General features: G+C 54.0%; 3 protein-coding genes across 3 annotated transcripts; 2 read left to right on the forward strand and 1 right to left on the reverse strand.

The window, feature by feature from the left end:
- On the reverse strand, positions 1-1,279 carry NCS57_00406200 (uncharacterized protein; the record flags this gene model as incomplete). The annotated part of the gene is made up of 7 exons (XM_053054037.1): positions 1-101; positions 151-221; positions 317-390; positions 444-475; positions 525-990; positions 1,047-1,122; positions 1,179-1,279. 7 exons carry the CDS (start codon positions 1,277-1,279, stop codon positions 1-3), a joined length of 921 nt encoding a protein of 306 aa, XP_052916197.1.
- A 1,188-nt stretch (positions 1,280-2,467) lies between these two features.
- Positions 2,468-3,717, forward strand: NCS57_00406300 (uncharacterized protein; the record flags this gene model as incomplete). The annotated part of the gene is made up of 2 exons (XM_053054038.1): positions 2,468-3,420; positions 3,504-3,717. The coding sequence occupies 2 exons, from the start codon at positions 2,468-2,470 to the stop codon at positions 3,715-3,717; spliced, it is 1,167 nt and encodes a 388-aa protein (XP_052916198.1).
- A 6,864-nt stretch (positions 3,718-10,581) lies between these two features.
- Positions 10,582-11,809, forward strand: NCS57_00406400 (Zn(2)-C6 fungal-type domain-containing protein; the record flags this gene model as incomplete). The annotated part of the gene is made up of 3 exons (XM_053054039.1): positions 10,582-10,863; positions 10,911-11,008; positions 11,062-11,809. 3 exons carry the CDS (start codon positions 10,582-10,584, stop codon positions 11,807-11,809), a joined length of 1,128 nt encoding a protein of 375 aa, XP_052916199.1.
- Positions 11,810-15,672: the final 3,863 nt, after the last annotated feature.

The following is a 15,672-nucleotide window of genomic DNA, read 5'->3' on the forward strand; positions in this document are numbered from 1 at the left end:
CTACTCAGCCTTCTCGGCTGTCTCTCGCAGGGATGGGGCCGTTTCATCAGTCATGGTGGTATTCTTGTCTTCGATATCAGCAGCCCACAAGGCAGCGCCAACTACACAGTGTTAGCTTGTATTCGTATCTGTCATCTCTGAACGACTCGCCTGTATTGGTAAAGGCAAAGAACATGGAGGCAACCGGAATCATCTCGAGAAGAGTGGCAACAAGTCCGAATCTGTACCAAGGCGTCGATTAGCTATATCCAGCTCTTCGCGTGCTACGCTTCACCAAAAAGGGTCCGGAAAATCATGACGCGGAAAGGTTACGTACGCTGTGTAAGGGCCGACGTTCTTGTTAAGCCAATCCGACCTCTTGGGAGCCGACCATCGCTTGAGCTGAAAGTACTGGAATATCATCAGCACGACTACACGACGATCAATGGCAGAGTGTTACTTACTCGATCATGAACTCCCTTACCTCGGTTGCGACCTGAATCAGTCAGTAAGGACAGGACATGTGCGATGAGAGGTCTACTGACCTTGGATAATGATAAATATCGCGGTACCGACGACAGGAATGGCATTGAGAGGCAGATACATGACGTAACGAATGATGGCCTTTGGGCTGAATCGTTCAAATGGACTCTTGAGGACCTTGCCCAGTTTCTGCATCGGATCACTGCCAGATTTGACCTCTCTTCCCTCACTCACGATCTGAGTGTCTCCACGTGCGAGCAGAGTGCCGTCGAATGTGTCAAGTAGCGCATCCCGGAGGAGATAGTTTCGAGAAATGAGGTTGATGATGGTGGTGCTCTCGTTGAGAACGAGCAGACTGGTGGTTATAACTGCGAGTGGTCCGTTGACAAAGACGAGAACGGCGAGCTGGGGAAGATATGTGAATGCGAACATGCCACCGATGACACCTGTGGAGAGGAAAATCAAGGGACCGAGCTTGGAGAGAAATGGCGCCCATAGCGAACGGTGGGTGAGGAGGTAGATGATTCCCTGTGTTGAGTGTGTTAATGAGTACTCTCTCTGAGATGGAGGGGACGGAGTCGTGCCTTGATCGGGTAGAGATAGGCCTTGCTCTTGGCGGCGTGGGCGACATGCTCTTTAGCCTGCGCATAGTCTTCCTTGCTAAAGAGTAATCAGTCTGCTGTTGTGAAGGGTATTTGGCCTTGTCGTAGCCTTACAAGACCTCTTGGGCCTTTTCACCCACGGAATCGACCATTCGGTTCCGCTTAGGCTGCTGCTGCTGCTGCTCAGATCCTGAGCCTTCTGTCGAGTCGGCCATGGTGGGGTGAGATGAAATGGAAATGGTCTGAATATCAAGAACACCAGAGTTTTGACCAGGAGAAGTAAATCGCTCGAGTTTGATTGTTTATATCGTGACGAAGTCGACAATCACAAGCTTTCCATTCCAACTCGGCCAAGGAAGCTCAAGGGAGGAAGCTCTCAAATCGATGTCGTCATCTTGGCATGCAGCAGGAGCTTGGTTGGCGGGGCGCCTTGACGCTCAGGCACGTGGGGCTTTAGTACAGCTTTGTGTAAATGAAGACATGTACGAATCATGAAGAGATGCAATTTCATTACAACTTTGAAGCCTCCTGAGAATGATTGAAGAATACCTTGGGAATATGACTTTGAAACGGGCGTACATAGCTTAAAAATGACTAGATTTGATCGTATCTTTGGCAATAATAAAGGCAAGAAATAATTCTTTGTGTTCAGCATCGTAGGGTAGGTACCAAGCAATACTTCTGTCCTCTCACTACCTACCTTACCCGTCACCTTCTACGCTAGAGGGAGCAACACCTCCGCCTACCGGGTCACTGCTCCGAAGACAGAGGAGGTAATGATGGTGTTCTTTGCTCATCAAGTGATTGATATAAGAATGCCATCAGTTTCAACCTCCAACCCCTGGTCTGTTGGTCCAAATCCAAGGAACTGCATGCAGCCATTTCCCCTTTCAGAGCGACAACGCCAAGAGTCATCCGCCATCAGACGTCACCCGCTGATCTGATCCATTCCCCGGGAGCAAACGTCCGGAGACCCGCCCCGCGCCGCGAGCTGACGACCCACCTCGGCCCCAACCGTCGGGAGCCTATATCGAGAGTCCCGGGACCAGACGTTGAACTGGCTTGTCCAACCTTGGAAGACGTCGCTCCTCGAAACAAGGCAGAGACGGGTTGAAACCCCACGCTATAAGACACCGAGACACCCTCTTGCTTATTGTAAGAGAAGAGCCCCCTTTTCTTTGTGCACTTGTGGTATGTCGCGTGAGCCTCGACGTCTTCCCCCCCCACGCCCAATTACAAGGCATCGGCTGCTGATCACTCCCCAAGATGACGGTATGCGTCACAGGGGCGCGCTGTATAACATCAGTCGAACCCGACGTTGACGACAGCCTCGTCTAGACGATGAGAACATTGGGAGCGCCCTCGATTTCTTTGTCGAAAGAGTGATAGGAAACAACACCATCATGGATCAACGATACATCTCGAACAATCTTCCCGCGCAGAGCTTGGGATCAGACCCCAAAGAGCTCCTTACCTACGCCCTCGAGCTCGTCGTTCGACACACGCCTCCTCGAGAGGTCTATCACGACCGTCACCTCGGAGGCCTCTTTACCGGCTACACGGGCCTCGCCTACCTGTTCCTCCAGTTGTCAGAAATGCACCCAGACCTGCTCATCTCGGGTCAGGAGTTAATATTCTGGGCACGGCAGTATCTTGCCGGCGATCGAGGACATTTGGTCTTGGAGAAGGGTAACTGTGGCATCTCGTCTGAGAAGTTGTCGTTTGAGGCGGTGCGAGCATGTGTGACCAGGGATCCGGGCCACTTGGTCGACTTTCTGGCCAACATGCCAAGACTTCTCGGTCCATACTCGAACCCTCAGGACGACCCCTTTCCATCAGAGATACCCTATGGACGAGCCGGTGCCTTGTATATGTTGCGGATGGTCAGACACTGGGTGCCAGGGAGTGCAGGGCTCGTGGAATCTCCGTTACGGCGGTTGACGGAGAGGATCATGGCGACTGATGACGACGGCCGAGGCAACTGGGAGTGGCATGGGAAGCGATACTTTGGTGCTGCCCACGGAGACATGGGCATCATCACCCAGCTCGTCCTCTCCAACCCGTCACTCGCTCCACAGCTCTCGCACCGCCTCGAGAGACTGCTTGAACTTCAGCTTCCAGACGGTAACTGGCCTTCCAGCGCGAGGAACCTGAAAGAGGGCAGAAGTGCAAACCTCGTACAGTGGTGTCATGGCGCCCCTGGCTTCCTGTACTCGCTCACCTCGCTGCGTCCGTATTTCCCACACCTCCAGGACCGCATCGACTCGGCCGTGGAAAAGGGGCAGAGCATAATCTGGCGACACGGTCTGCTCACAAAGGAACCGTGCTTGTGCCATGGCATTTTTGGCAACGCTTTGTAAGTCTTACCGCGGTGGACCCCCTTTTTTCCTCTCACCTTGATGTGCCTTGGACCTCGGTTATCAACTGACCTCGGAATAGAGTCCTCCCTCGTGGGCCCAGTCGAGAACACTTCCTCGCTCTGGCGACCGCCGATGCTGTGGAAAAGGTCCGCCGACACGACCCAAATCTGTTCGAGAATGCCTCCTATGGGCACAAGGCTTCAGTCCTCATGAATTACTTACCGAGTGCTGCATGGACATGGGCAGTGTGCGAGCAAGAATGTCCCCGGCTCATCATGTACAACGACCTGTAACAGAGGATGATGGATGGCTTGATGCCATCTGGCGGTGGAAGCCGTGGCTAAGCAGTTTGACAAGGTAGCGATATCGGATGGGACGCTGGCGTCTTCTATTTTTCCTTCTTTGCCACTTGGGTCTCCCATAGTCTGGTTGCGAGATGGACGATGACTTCAACCTGCAGAAGCACATGGACATGGCATGTCGGTACTAGCTAGCTGCATGCTAACCGAGGATAACTGGGCATGCTGTGAGGACGGGGCATTCACGGGATCGGGCCGGCGAGCATCACCAACCCTAGGTTTCCCAGCCCAAAGGTTGGATACCCGCCCCCTGAGCTCGTCCCACGTCTTGGCCAGATAGTTCATTCGATCGGGAAGCAAGAAGAGGCAACACAAAAAAAAGCCAAGTTTGCATTCCTTGCGTGATAAGTCGCCCGGAGTGGTTCGTGAGATCCACCCTCACATGTCTGTCGCGCGGTTGGCGCCATCTGTTGTCTGGAATCCACACCTCGGCCGTGGCTGGAGATTTGTCGGAGTCTTGGAGGCGCCCGCCATGGACAAGGCTTGCATTCTAGAGGATAACTATTTGATGTTTCGAGGTGCCGGGGCTCACTATTGGCCCCTGCTAGCCGTTGTGCCAAATATGATAGGGATGCGGCTGATTCTGAGGCTCATCAGGCCAAGATCCACCGCCAACACCGGAAGAATGCCGAGTTTCTAGAGGTGTCGACAGAGGATTGGATGCCCGACGATAAGGTGAGTGGATGGTGAGCAAAGAGCCCCATCAAGTCCCGGTTTTTAGTACAACTTCACCTTAAAGACCCGGTTTATAGACGTGACGAGCATCGGTCCAGCCGAACAAGGCTCGAGTGCCGAAAGGTCTTGTTTAGGAAATGAAAATTTTTGTCCCTGAAAATTGGGCTGAGCCTGTGATTTCTTGTGGTGTGCTTCCAGAAGCTCGAGCTGCGTGCCATGGCTCTAATCGTGTCATGGAGACAGAAGTCGAACGAATGGCGACGGCTCGTTGGTCATCTCTCGGCCGAGTTCCTACAGCGGATATAACGCATCGTGATGCCATTCCCGGCCATGTGGGGCCGAGGACCGGAAGCTCGCCAGATGGGGCCAGGGGCGTCTCAGGGCCGAGGGCCTCGGAGGGTCTAAACGGGTCGTCAAGAGATTAGAAGGGAACAGGGTTGAGGCGTCGGCGATGAGGCGCGCGCAGGAAGGAAGGAATGGATCCAAACGGCCAGCCGTTCATGCAAGTCGAGGCGTGGCGGTTCGAAAAGCAACTCTGAAGGCAAAGACAGACTTGTCCTCAAAGGGATCGAGATCACAGATGAATGGAGTCGAGATGGGAAAACGAAAACTCGCAGGGAGCGTAAAAGTGGGCTTCCCTTCCACTCACGTACCTGAAGCTCGCTCATCCATGCACGGAATCAGATCAGAGAAGAGACGATAACGTCAAGGAACCCCTTCCATGTGCCATGAACGGTGAGGCATTTCCAACAAAGCAAGCAATGGTCCCCATCTCCATCCCCAGTGTGTTGTATGCATTGCGTTGCGTTGTTTACATGGCAGGTCATGGGGGTCATGGATGGAATCTTTGCGCTGCAACGTCCGCGGAGCAACAGCAGAGATGACAGCGACCCGCCGAAATTGGCGCCAGAAAACGTCAAATCATGGGAATAAGCTCGATCGAGAATTGGCCATTTCCCGTTCCCGTTCCCGTTTGGCTGTCGACGTCAGAAGGTAATGTCGGCGGTTATATCGCCGACCCGATCGCGAGGTGGAGTCACACGCCTCCCGGCGGAGGGTCGGCGGTTATGAGAAGCGACGACAAGCTGCAAGCTATTGAAGCGGCATTTTTTCTTCAACGGCGAAAAGTAGGGTCGCAATCTGCGAAAAAGAAGGCCATGACTTCATTTCCATCAAGGGGGAGTCTGTGTCCCCTGGCGTCAAACACCCTGATCTCCAACAAGCGTCGGGTCTTGAAGAAACGCTAGGCTGGTCTGTCGGCCACTGATGCTGATGGGGACCGGTGGGTAATGCATCGGCACCGATCAGGGTTATTCGGATCCGTGTAGACACCTCGGAGGATGGAGAAGAGAGAAGACGGGCTAATGATTCGGCCAGGGACCTTGGGAGCTTGCTTGACAGGCTGGGCTGGCCCCCGTGGCTCGGAGCGAAAATGGCCATGGCTTGCCGCTCCCGGCACCGAGCGCGGCAGGGTGCATTTGTTCCCGCGAGCTTCTAGAAGAAATGGAGGCTGGAAACCCGGTGTTCGGCATCCATTCCTAGGGGTGGCAGTCGATCGACGCTTTTTTGCCTCGTTTGTGATCCACTCACACAGACGCACGTTTTTGGCGGCTGAATTCATAGGGCCACGGGCTGTCTTGTTGGAGATTGAGAGAATCTGGCTGAGATGAGACTGTGACTGTCCAGGCAGAAAACGTGCTCTCGGCTCTCGTGGTGCCGACTGGTCGGTCGTTGCGAGATGGCCCCTCCAAGATTTAGGTACTCTGATTCGATAGCCAACGACGTTTTAAGCTTCATTCGTTTCGCTATCACCATGACATCAAAGTCAGCCAATTGCGCCCGCCACAAGTCACGTTGGCTGCAGAGGGCTCTTATCTCCGAGAGTATATCAGACAAGTGATATTGACTCTAGTGATGGTCAGATAATAGCTTTGGTGATGGTGATGATGGTGATGATGATGATGATTATGGCTGTGAGAAATGATAATGTGCTTTGTGATGGATCCATTGTCAAGTGTGGATGCGGATGTGAATGGATGCACTGCATGGTGAGAAAAACCCACTCACCACATGAACGTGATTCAGATTGATGAGAGAGTCATGGCAAACTTCAGCCCTGGGAATGACCTTATTCCCGGAGGCTCCCTGCTATTGCCGGCGCAAAAAGAACTAAGACGAGCTAGCGCCAAATGGGCGATCAGGGTTTTTCGCTTTGGCCATGCTGTCATTGACTGCCCGAGGTGAGGAATCATGCACCAACACCAAACCATTGGATGTTAGACGCACACGCCCTGTTCTGTTCTGTTCTCGCAGTAAGCATGTTTGGCACCATCACTCAACACGAGAGTTTGAGACAATCAAGGCCTGCAGTGAGAATTAAAAACGTGATGGTAACGCTGCTGATTTGCTCAAGACTGTTCTTGTCTCAGTGACAGATCAAGACGTATGACGTCGGTGGTTGTGGCCTCGGGACGGTGGTGCCGTGGGGATGAGTTTACCAACCAACCAAAGAGACGAGATCCGATTAAGGGACAGCGAGATGAGGCTCAAGGTTTTGCAAGTTCCGCTGTCCTAGCAGAAAGCTAAGTTGACGAGATGTCGCCGAGCCTCGCCCGCCTCCCCAAGTGCCGAATCAGAAACGGCAGCACGTTTTCTCGGGGTCCCGTTTGGGCTTGAGGCGGTGGCTAGAGGAAAGCATCTCTGCGAACAGCTTCAACGGGAGCTCTAAGCGAGGAATGGATGTCTTGTCGGGGGCGTCCTTGATTGCTGGGCGCCAAGGGGAATGGGCCCATCCATCCATTGTGCCCAAAGTCTAGCGGTATCCACGATGCAAAATTGAAAGTGGGATTTTTATTCTCTTGTGTCACACTCAAAAATAAAAATCGGGGGACCAGCTGGTAGCTGGAGAAAAATAGGGGTGCGAGAATGGGAGCGAGATGAATCTGGGCACGGTACAAACACCATGATGAGATCATTGAGATGGAGGGATGGGCCAAGTCGCGGAGGCCATGCCCTTACCAGTTACTCGGGATCAGGCACGGGGTCTTGTGCCGGCAAATCATGAACGGCAAAGAGAAGCAAGCGCATGTGAATTCTCGACAACAGGGAGAAAAGAAGCATGATGCGATGCGGCGAATGCGGCCTGGTAATTGCCGCCCGCGGAGTCCGATCGGGGTCGGCCCTTGGAGAAGTCCGGACTTCAGGCCTTTTTCTTTTCTCTTGACAAAAACTCGAAACCTGTGACCTCAGACATACCCAAAACACACGCCCCCTTAGCCCAACGTGCAGAGGACCGCACAGTAGGGGGGGAGGCTAGTAAGCCATGAGCCATGATGCGTCACCGCGACGGCAAAAGCCCGCCGGGCTGGCACTTATATCCGTGCCGGGGCGGGATTTGGAGAACCACACCTACCTCGCGCCAGGTACCCTCACAGCCATGGGGCGGTGCGGCGGTACCTGGGGCTGCCCCCTGGGATTCCCAATGCCGTGCCGACCCTCTCAGCTCGCTGCGCTGATCAGCGCAACCTCGCCAGCCCTACATGCGCCCAACCACGCACCTCGCGGCTTCAGCCAGAGGCCGGGGAAGCGAGTTGCGAGTAAAAAAGAGTCAGGAGGTACGGCGGCATTAGTTATCTACAGTAGGCTTTGCAGGAGCAGCGCTTTAGCGTAGCTTTCTTTCTAGTGCGGTGGGGACACACGGGCAGCGGAGGCGCTCATGACCACGACAAAGGCCGCTTTGTTTTCAGTCTTGATGTTTTTTGTGATTCCGCATTCCGCTTACTCACTGATGATCGGACTTTACAAGTCTCCATGGTTACTTACTCAGCCATGTCTTGGGAAGAGATGTGCATGAGCGGTCAAAAGGGTGAACCAACTGCAGCATAAACAGAACGTGATAATGGGCCACCCAGAGGCAGCCCAGATGGACCCATGCCATAAAGCTGAGATACGGCCAGAATGACGATTCGCAAACCTGCAATCTCAGTCCAGTCCACGATATCGCCACGTACCTGGGGGCGGTATCTGCATCGGGGCCGGGCGTCGACATCGGGGACATCGGGGCCGGGAACCACCCCCCTACCAACTCTGTTCCCTATTCTTCCCTCTACGAGGATCTTGAATACGCTGCTGGATTGGCCGAGAGCGTACGGCAGCCCGCGGCCGACAGCGCGCGCGACCAAAGTTACAGGGCTTTCGTTCACTGTCAAAAACTTACCTGTTGTTGGTCGAGCAAGGGTGGTTCCTCTTTTTGCAGGGGCCGCAACCGCATGGCAAGATGGTCGCAAGGGGTTTCAGCGTATCCCAACCCATGCCTGTCAGTTGATGGGACAGGCACGACAAGTCCAGAAAATGAGATGGGCATTTTTGAGTTTCCCCTGGAGGGATTCCTGGTCTTCTCGTTCATGCTCGTAACGAGGAGAACGACAGTGGTGGCCCTGTTTCCCGTTCCCATGTCTTGGCGGAGTCTAGCTCCATCCCGTCACGCTGGGAACCATGTGGATTTGTCGAGCAGACGGAGAGAAGCTCCAGAAGTCGACACGGAATGGAAATCAGGAAATCTTGCATGGGTCAAGGTTCTGGGTTCTGGGTCACGGAGGTCGGCTTCACGGCATGCCGGGGACAGCCCGCAATTCCCTCGTCGTCGTCCGCTGGCTGGCTGCATCTGCAATCACAGTCCATCTCGACCTCGTGCCCCCCTGCGGTGGAGGCGCCGAGATGCGCGTTATGCCATGCCTGCGACTCTGTTTTTTGTGGTGACAGGAGGATTCGGTGAGGTGAGTGGATGCTCGATACTGCGAGAAGCGGACAGAGTCAGAGAGTAGAAGCGAGCCGTGCGGGTAGACGGCAGGCCCGCTTCTTTTTCATGATCCTGATCCCGATCCTGATGATCCAGCAGCATCCATGATGATGACGAGATCCGACCGAGAACCATCCAGAGCGAGTCTTTCTCCTTCATCCTCAAAATTGGGGATATATATCAAGACGTGACCGCCCGGTGCTCTGGCTCTCGCCCCCCTCCCCACATCCCAACGTCTTACACGCATTTGTAGACCAAGACGAACCTGGACATAAGTTGTCAGCCTTTAACGGTCGTGATAGCTTTATAAGCCTTGAAACGTCCACGCACACACAAGCTTCGCAGCATATCACCTTGTCCAGCAGCAAGCAGCATTCTACTGCACAGCACAGCACAGCATCAAACTCGCAGCCAACGAAACATATCATCCATCAAAGCAGAGTCGTGTGCTCCACCTTACGATTCCAAACAAGCCAGCCCTCACTCACTCACAAGCACAACCAATTCCAAAAACCCCCCTGTCTCGTTCTCGCTCTCGCACTCGATCCTTGTGCCTCAGCCTCGCCCTCATCACTTGTTAGTCTCGATCTGCGCCTTGAGCATAACGCGTCCTCTCATCTGAGCTTGAGCTGCCCTTCTCCAACGGCCGTTGCCAGTACAGCACACTCCCTTCCCCTTGTCAGCAACCGGCCCAAAAGCATTACCACCTCATCCCATCCTCTCCTCTCCTCACCACTCATCCATCCATCCTCTTCTCTGCCCCCCCCGTAAGTCCGCCCGTCGCGCGCGGACTTTTGGCTTCAGCTAGGGGCATCTTGTCGACGCCGCGGGGCGACCCACCACCACAACCTCAGTCTGCGGGCCCTTGTCCGCTCCCTGGACGATCCCTGTCGCCCTCGCCTTCTCGGACATAAAGACCTCGCCGACCGTTAGGCACACACCCTCCCTCACCATCCATCATTGATTCCCGCACCGCAAGCGGCGCCGGACAGTTGATAGAAAACCCTCCGAGGGCCGTGGCCCATTCTCACATAATCCACCTAATTCAAGGCCGTTACGCATATCTCAGACAGTCACCAGTCACACAAGCCTGGGCCTGGTCCTGTCCTAATCCAGCTGCGCGTTATATGCCTCTTGGCTTCGACTGCTATTATTATTAAGCTCGTCGAACCCTTTTTTCTTCTCCCTGTTGCTTCACATTCTTATTATACATACATCCTTCCCCCCCTCCCTTCCCAACTGTCTGGTTCATCCCTCTCTTCATCCCACTTACACACATTACATCCATCTCAACATATCTATCTTACCCCTTCACTCTGGATTGGATGACACCTCGACCCATTCGTCCTACAGTCAAGACAAGATCTTCAACAATGGGTTCAAGTAGCTTGCCCTCTCCTCCTGCGGAGGACCACAAGTCGACTCTCTCACGAAAGAGCACATCAAGTGCCAAGTCAGTCAAGCCTGTCCACCGCGCCTCCAAACGAGCGAGCTCCAGTGCCGCCGCCATCCACCACCACGACCATGTCACACATACCGCTGGCATGGACGGTCGACATAAGCGTGTGTGGAAGGCTTGTGAGCGATGTCGAATGAAGAAGACCAAGGTATGTCTGGTAGACTCCGAGTGTGTCCCCCCACTAACACGATCAAGTGCGACGGTGAATTCCCCTGCAAGCGATGCAAGGATGACGGTTTGGTATGCACCGCCGGTGTTAGAAAGAAGATGGAATACAAGCAACTGCCTCGAGGGTATGTGTGGAAGAAGCTTACCTGGATCCACACGTCACTTACACACGCCACAGATACGCCGAGGTGCTCGAGAACACCCAATTCGCCCTCATCGCCACTGTCCACAAGCTTTACTCCATGGTCCGAAATAACCAGCCCTGGGAGCTGGGTGAGCCCGAGCTCAACGACCGCGGGCAGCCCGTGATCCACAACATCGCGCAGAAGCTTGGCTGCATCCGACCCAATAGCGACATCGACCTCCCCGTGCACTCAGTATTCCCCGAAGACGAGGCCGGCATGGCTGAGCTGGCACGACAACTCGAAGACCAGCAGAAGGAGCAGGAGCCCCAGAAGGAGGTCAAGGACACAGACTCTTCAGTGTGCAACCGAACAGAACGGGCATCATCATCCGAGCTCGACCACTCCGACTTTGAGCACGACTACCGAAAGGCTGCCTTTGGCAACAGCAACGCCATGACTCTCTCGCCGCAGAGCTTCACTGGAAGCAGCGACTTCGACTTTGCGCCCCCGCCTCCCGAGATCGACGCCTCAGCCATGTTCCCCTCGCAGTCCCCGTCCATGTCGAGCTTCCCTGCTTGGTCAATGGCCAAGCCTCAACCCAGCGACCTGACGATGCAATTCCTCCAACAGCAGCAGAACGGAATGATGGCCAACATGGATCTGCTCAACCAGGGCCTCGTCGAGTCGGAATTTGGCACCATCAAGCCTCACGTCCTGTCGTGTCCCAACCCCGAGGTGATGATGGGCATGGGCGATCCCATGATCTATTCAGGCTACGACGGCGAACCGATGCGACTATGACCACCACCACGGCCCCTGACTGCGCTTGACTGTACAGTATTATAGATTTACTTGTTTACGGCCATTCCCCTCACGTCGAAATTCGTCACGCGGCACGGTGTTTATCGGTATCCTTTTTATTCTTCTATTCTGGGCACATATTTCTAGGGCTTTGGGGTGTTTTTTTTTATCTGTACGAAAAGAGGATGCGAACTCGTAGAATCGAGTGTGTCCTTTTGGCGGCTGGCGTTGGATGACTTCTCTTAAGGCTGGACATGGGAATCTTGTACAAAGCTCCCCCAACTCGAACGCCACGAGACGGACAACGTGGAAGTTGGAAGCGGAGCAGGCAGGCAGGTTGGCAGGCAAGGTGTGTGAAATACGGAATATGGGACATGATACAAGACATTGGATGGAAATATGGCACGAAAAGGAACATCTTTCTCCCTCTCTTTCCACCCCGGGCGCCAGGGGGGAAAGGGGGCTGGGTCAACAAAGTGCACACTCGGGCAAGGTAACCTTGTGAAGGTTTTCTGGGGAAAAGAAGCATATTTTTTTGATAGACGGCGCATACCATTTAATCCGAGTCCCCGAATTGCCACGAAGAAATTGCCGTGCTCCAAAACTCTATTGTGACGGCTGTTTTCGTCCATGGGCCTTAAATTGAACGACAATTGCCGAGCCCTATGCATGCGTAGTACCGTATGGTGTGAACTCGGGTGTTGTTGGCGTTTGCCTTGTCCCATGGATGGATCTGTCATGTCACATTGATGAATTCTCCGTTGAGCCGTCAATGGGATTCTAGACCTGCATCCAACCGCAGCAGAGACGGACAGGGAAGGGATCCCTCCCATCAGATCATGAAAAGGGTGTCACACGTCATTGACTACAGTAGGTAGCTTTGGTCCTTTCTCGATCTGTCTTTGCTCTGCCGCTGTCCATCGGGGCCCGAGACCGAGATCCACCACGGGCTGCGAAGGTGGCCGAACGGGAGACCCAGCAAGCCTGAAGTCAAAGAGTGAACGGCGTCCGCGCGCATTCATTCGCACACGCGCACACCTTAAACTCCGTGATTCCGTTGGTACGGTATCTTTGTATGGAGTGGATGGAGGGTGCGGAAACGGGCGCAAGTCCGCACCTGCACATGGCGTGAGGGGACGGGACGAATAATTGGGGAATTAGTATTTCTGTCTTTGGTTAATTTGTGATTGCCTGTGAATGTTACAGAGCATGTACGGTACGGTACGGTATCGTTGCTCTGCCTCTGGCTAGCCTGGCCTGGCCCATTGTCCATGTCCATGATTGCAAATCAACCCATCAACCTTGACCATGATTAACGCCGAAAGTGTTTGACATGGACGCTAACGACACGCCCTCTACTAATCCAAACAGCTCTCCAACGTAACAGCACCGGCGCTAAGACGACCCCAGAAGCCTCACGAGAAGAAAAAAAAAACCTAAGAGAGCACGTTTTGCTTGAGCCGTAAATCCGGGCGGTGGGCGGGCTGGCGCGCGGAACGGACGAATTGAGGTTTACCAATCCGTCCATGATTATTGAGCAATGGCGGGATGGATGTGAAATACATAACGGGATAAGAGTCATCATTCATCATCCATTATCCATCCCCCTCCAAGGGGGAAAAAAAAAAGGACCCAGACCCAGAAACCCTAGCTAACTTGGAAGCTTGTTAGTGCCTGCGGGCGCCCATTCCAAACTGCAAGAGGTTATGTTTCGGCGGGTCTACAGCAGGAAAAAAAGGACCTGGGGCCATCCTGCGGTTTGTTTTTTTTTTTCCTCGCCCAAGTCTTTTTTTCTTTTTAAGCTTCGGCCTGGGTTTGTCATGGTCCCCGACAAGGGGGAATGGAGATGGGGGTTGGAGATTGCAAACGGCTTACGATAGCAACTGAGAAGACGCGGACGGGCAGAAGGTTTTGGAGAGGGAGGGGGGGCGTTGACTGTAGATGGGACATAACATAACGCCAAACAATAACGGGAGGGGCAGCGACTATGAGATGATACGCGCGCGCGCGCGCTCGTTAGGTCGGCCGCCGCCCTCGATTACAGAGCAACACGTAGTCCAGGCAGTCCAATAGACGAGGGTCGACGACAGGATTCGGGGTAGGGGGCTTCTTTTCCATTGGAGTCAGCCCTAAGCTTCGACAAGGGGCGTAACGACACGGACGAAGCGACGGACCAAATTGAGATGGAGGCTCACAAACGCTGACTGATGATGCGCTTGGTGCTGTTTTCGGTTGAGAGTTTCGAATCCAATCCAATCCAATCCAATGCAGTTGGGGGCTGGGTCTAAGATCCGTTGACCGCCTTGGAAGTTGTCTCTTGTTCATGGATCTTTGTCTTGTCTTATCCATGGCCATCCAGGTAAACCAAGGTAAAAAAAGCTTCAACGGCGCCTACGCACGGCATTGGACGTCGACGCAGCGTCAATGCTAGCCAAGCCTAAGCAGCCTCATGATGCTCTGTGCGTCCTGCCCGACTACAAAGATCCCTAAGGCTACCTTGATTGCCCTTCGGCTCTTTGCTGCACCCAGGAACCTTGCAGAGCTTGCTGATCAGTTGAGTGAGTCTCGAAATTTCATGGACAGTCCGCGGACCTCAACGACAATGCCGCTCCCCGCGGAGTGCGGAGTTCAGACGTGGGGTGGGCCGAACGGGCATCGCATATCTGAGATGTAGCCCGGCTTTCGGGCTCTTGCTACCCTCCGGCGACTGCTAGGGGTGTGTACCGGCGATGGGGAGTGAGGATAGAAGATTTCCTTTTCTGGTAAATGGTTCGAGCGAGCCAATTGATGCCGTGTCGCTGCATCTCTCCCCCCATCCCTCTCTCGCCTGCGTGTGCGGCTTTCCATATCGTCCATGGGTGTCAGCATTTGGGGGAAATCCCAACCAGGCGGTTACGATGATGACGGGCGATCCCCATATCTGACTCCGCCTCTAAATCGAGCATCTCAATGGATTGGATTGGATTGCTTCGCTGGCGGCGTATAGGCGTATCACCATGGGATTGCTGTAAGTAAGACGAGTTGAGTGAAGGAGTGAGTGAATGAATGTGTGCCCATGTTCTGACCAAGTGGCTGGTCTCTTGTTCCTCCGTCTATCATGAGAGTCCACCTCTTGCTCGTTCTGCTCGGTTTCGCATTTCGCATTTCCTCGCTCTGTTTTTTTTGTAAGAAGCCCACCCACACACACCAAGCCATGGATGGATGGACCACCCTTACCCTTGGCTGTCACGGCCACGCGGTGCAGAATGTGGGGCCGGGACGGGGCAGCCCTCCTCCGGCAGCCAGCGAGCATAACTCGGCCCAGATGAGATCCATATTGGATCTTGGGTCCTCTTGTGCCTGTTTATTTTCTTGTGCCCGGCGTCTTGTAGGGCCCCGACCGGCCGAGGACATGATGAAAAGAATCGGGTTTTGAAGAAGAAAAATGGAATCTTGCAGAGAACTCTGTGGAGAGGGATCCAGTGGACTAGTTACCACCCCTGCCTGGACTTTAGCACAAACAAGCTTGTTGCTGATTCCAAAACGCCTTTTAACTCCGGACTTGATGACTGTTTGAATATTCCGATGACTTAAATCCGTCGGTGCATCTCCAAGGTTGACCGGTCCCCCAACAATAGGTCTGGTCTTCTGCAGTCATGTCGCGCTCCAATTGTCCCGTCCCCTCCCCTGTCACGACGGGAGGCAGCCACTTGACATCCAATAATTCCTGACGGTGGCTGGGTCAACGAGACACGCATTCTCGCTCGATACTTGTTAGGCATCACAAAGTGCCAGGTCTTCAAAGGGGAAAAGACCGAGAGCCAAGCTTGCCTAGGGCTGTCCAGTCACCTAGGGCTGCGTCACCTCTCATTTCCCTCCAGAGG

This window comes from Fusarium keratoplasticum, chromosome 3 (assembly GCF_025433545.1).
Source record: "Fusarium keratoplasticum isolate Fu6.1 chromosome 3, whole genome shotgun sequence".
Classification (NCBI taxonomy): domain Eukaryota; kingdom Fungi; phylum Ascomycota; class Sordariomycetes; order Hypocreales; family Nectriaceae; genus Fusarium; species Fusarium keratoplasticum.